We start from the raw sequence: 2,284 nt of genomic DNA on the forward strand, positions 1-2,284 counted from the left end.
CCAAGGTGATCACCTGTGATCCCGAGCCCTGGACCCTTGGCTGATAGGAGATGAACCACCAAAAACATGTTGAATCTGTGGTTTTTCCCCATCACTATGGCCACCACACTCGCCTCTCCATCCCCGGCCCCAGGGTACCTGCAGCTGCCTCCTGACTGTGCCTCTCACTCCCAGCAAATCCCCCACATGGTTTCATGGGTAAATCACATCTGGCTCTCTTGGGAGAGGCTCGCAAAGGCCTTCTCACTGCCCTGAGAAGAAATGCAGCCCTCACCTGCCAGGGTGCGGCTCAGTGCCCCCAACCCTGTGAGAGCTGCTCCCCATTCTGCAAGGCTGCCCCCCTCCCTGAGCCACTCGCTCCACCCTTCGACACCTGAATCCACCAAGCTCATTCCCACCTCGGGCCTTCACACTTGCTGTTCCCACCACGTTGAGGGTAGAACTGTGTCCCCCCGAAAGAAGGTACGTTCAAGTCCCAACCCAGGGTCTCTGTGAATGTAACCTTATTTGGAAACAGGCTGTTTGCTGATATAATCAAGTTAAGATGAAGCTGGACTAGATTAGGGCAGCTGCTCATCCAATGCCTGCTGTCCTCAGAAGAAGAAAATGTGGACATAGAGATGCACAGGGCAAAGGTCATGCAACGGCAGAGGCAAAGACGGAGTGGTGTGCTGGCAACCACGACTGCCAGCAGCAGCCAGGAGCTGGAAGAGGCGGGATTGATCTGCCAAGAGGCTCAGAGGGTGTGGCCCGGCCTCACGGTGCCCCCGAGCTCCTGGTCTCCAGGACTGTATTTGTTTCAAGCCACCTGGCTTGAGCTACCTTGTAAGGGCGGCCCTAGGAAGTGAGCAGGCTGCCTGGCACACTCTCTCCCTAGTGCTGCCCAGGGCTGCCTCCTCCGTCTGGGTCTCAGCTTGGATGTCACCTCCTGGGGAGATGCTCCCGGCCACACCTCTGCCCCCTCCCATTCCTGGACTCTACTCCGAGTCTGCCTCCCTAACCACACCTCAGGCTCCCCCAAAGCAGGCAGAGCCACACCGGGTGCGGCTGTCTAAGTAGGTAGTCGCCGCTCAGTGTCTGCAGACAAAAGCCAAGGTTAGGGCTGCCTGGCGCCCACTCACCGGTTCTTGTCGCCGCCCTCAGGCTCATCCACCTCATCTGCACTGCAGGTGGCACTGGAGTCGCTGTCCTGGGGGGCGCCCGAGCCCTTGGCTGTGGTGGCCCTGCCGCTCCCGCCCTCCTTCTTCTCTGCCTTGAGTGCTCCCTCAGCCGTGGCCTCAGAGGCCTCCACATCCTTGCCCTTGGCCGGCCCCTCCTCGGCTTGCTCCGTGCACTCGCTCTTGATGGGCTCCTCGGCCTTCCCTGTGTCCACTGCCAGCTCCTCAGCCGCGGGGGGCTTCTGCTCCTCCCCCTCCTCCACTGGGGGCACCGCTGCGGCCTCCTCCTCCTTCTCCTCCTTGGGGACCACAGGAGGGGGTACAGAAGGCGATGGGGGTGCTGGTGGGGGCGTAGGGGGTCCGGTGGCTTCAGAGGCGGGGGTGGGCTCAGTGGGGGCCGGGATGTCCTCCGGCGGCGGGGTGGGTGGCTCCGGGGGTGGCCCATCGGTGCTCAGGGTGGCTGGGGGCTGGGGCCCATTCTGCCCTGTGTCCTTGGCGGCCTCAGTGCGAGGGGAGGGGATGCTCTCGGTGTCTGAGCTGTTGTTGACAGTGGCTGTGCAGGGCAAGAAGGAAGAGGGGATGAGCGGGGTCTGGGGGGACTCCAGGAGAGATGCGTGGCCCTGACCCTCGGGATGAGGCTGTTCTGTTGCCTGACACCAAAACAGCCCTGAGGGTCCTATACACCTGGGCCCCTGCCTGGAGCCCCACCCCTGAGACAAAGCCCCTGGCCAGGCCTCTACCCACAGTTGCTGCCCTCCCCTGGCCGCCTTTCTCCCGAACTGACCCTGCTGGCATAACCTGGTTAATTCCCAACCCCAGGACCTCCTGGTGGTCAGCACCCCGGACAGATGGAGCCAGCCTGAGGGCGGGCATGGGCAAAGGCCTTTGTTCTGGGGGGTCTCCGTGTTCTCATCTGAGCTCTAACCCCAGCTCTGCCCCGCACTGGCTGTGTGCCATGGGAAACTCAGGTTACCTCTTAGGCCTCAGTTTTCCCATCTGTAGAATGGGAGAACAACAGTTCCCATCTCACAGGGCAGAGAAGCCGGCGATTGTGATGGCAAGTGCAGTTGCCTGGTGACTGCCTGATGCTGCACCATCATCGCCACCATCATCATCACATGACAGTG

The 2,284-nt window shown here is 61.6% G+C and overlaps 1 protein-coding gene across 1 annotated transcript in view; it reads right to left on the reverse strand.

Moving 5' to 3' along the window:
- The window catches only part of NCOR2 (nuclear receptor corepressor 2), a 210,424-nt gene that overhangs the window by 57,537 nt on the left and 150,603 nt on the right, over positions 1–2,284 (reverse strand). Inside the window, exon 22 of the mRNA XM_011988891.1 lies at positions 1,122–1,710. Within this exon, the coding sequence (XP_011844281.1) occupies positions 1,122–1,710 (589 nt within the window). The remainder of the gene's footprint in view (positions 1–1,121; positions 1,711–2,284) is intronic.

This window comes from Mandrillus leucophaeus, unplaced genomic scaffold (genome assembly GCF_000951045.1).
Source record: "Mandrillus leucophaeus isolate KB7577 unplaced genomic scaffold, Mleu.le_1.0 Scaffold34, whole genome shotgun sequence".
Taxonomy (NCBI): Eukaryota; Metazoa; Chordata; class Mammalia; order Primates; family Cercopithecidae; genus Mandrillus; species Mandrillus leucophaeus.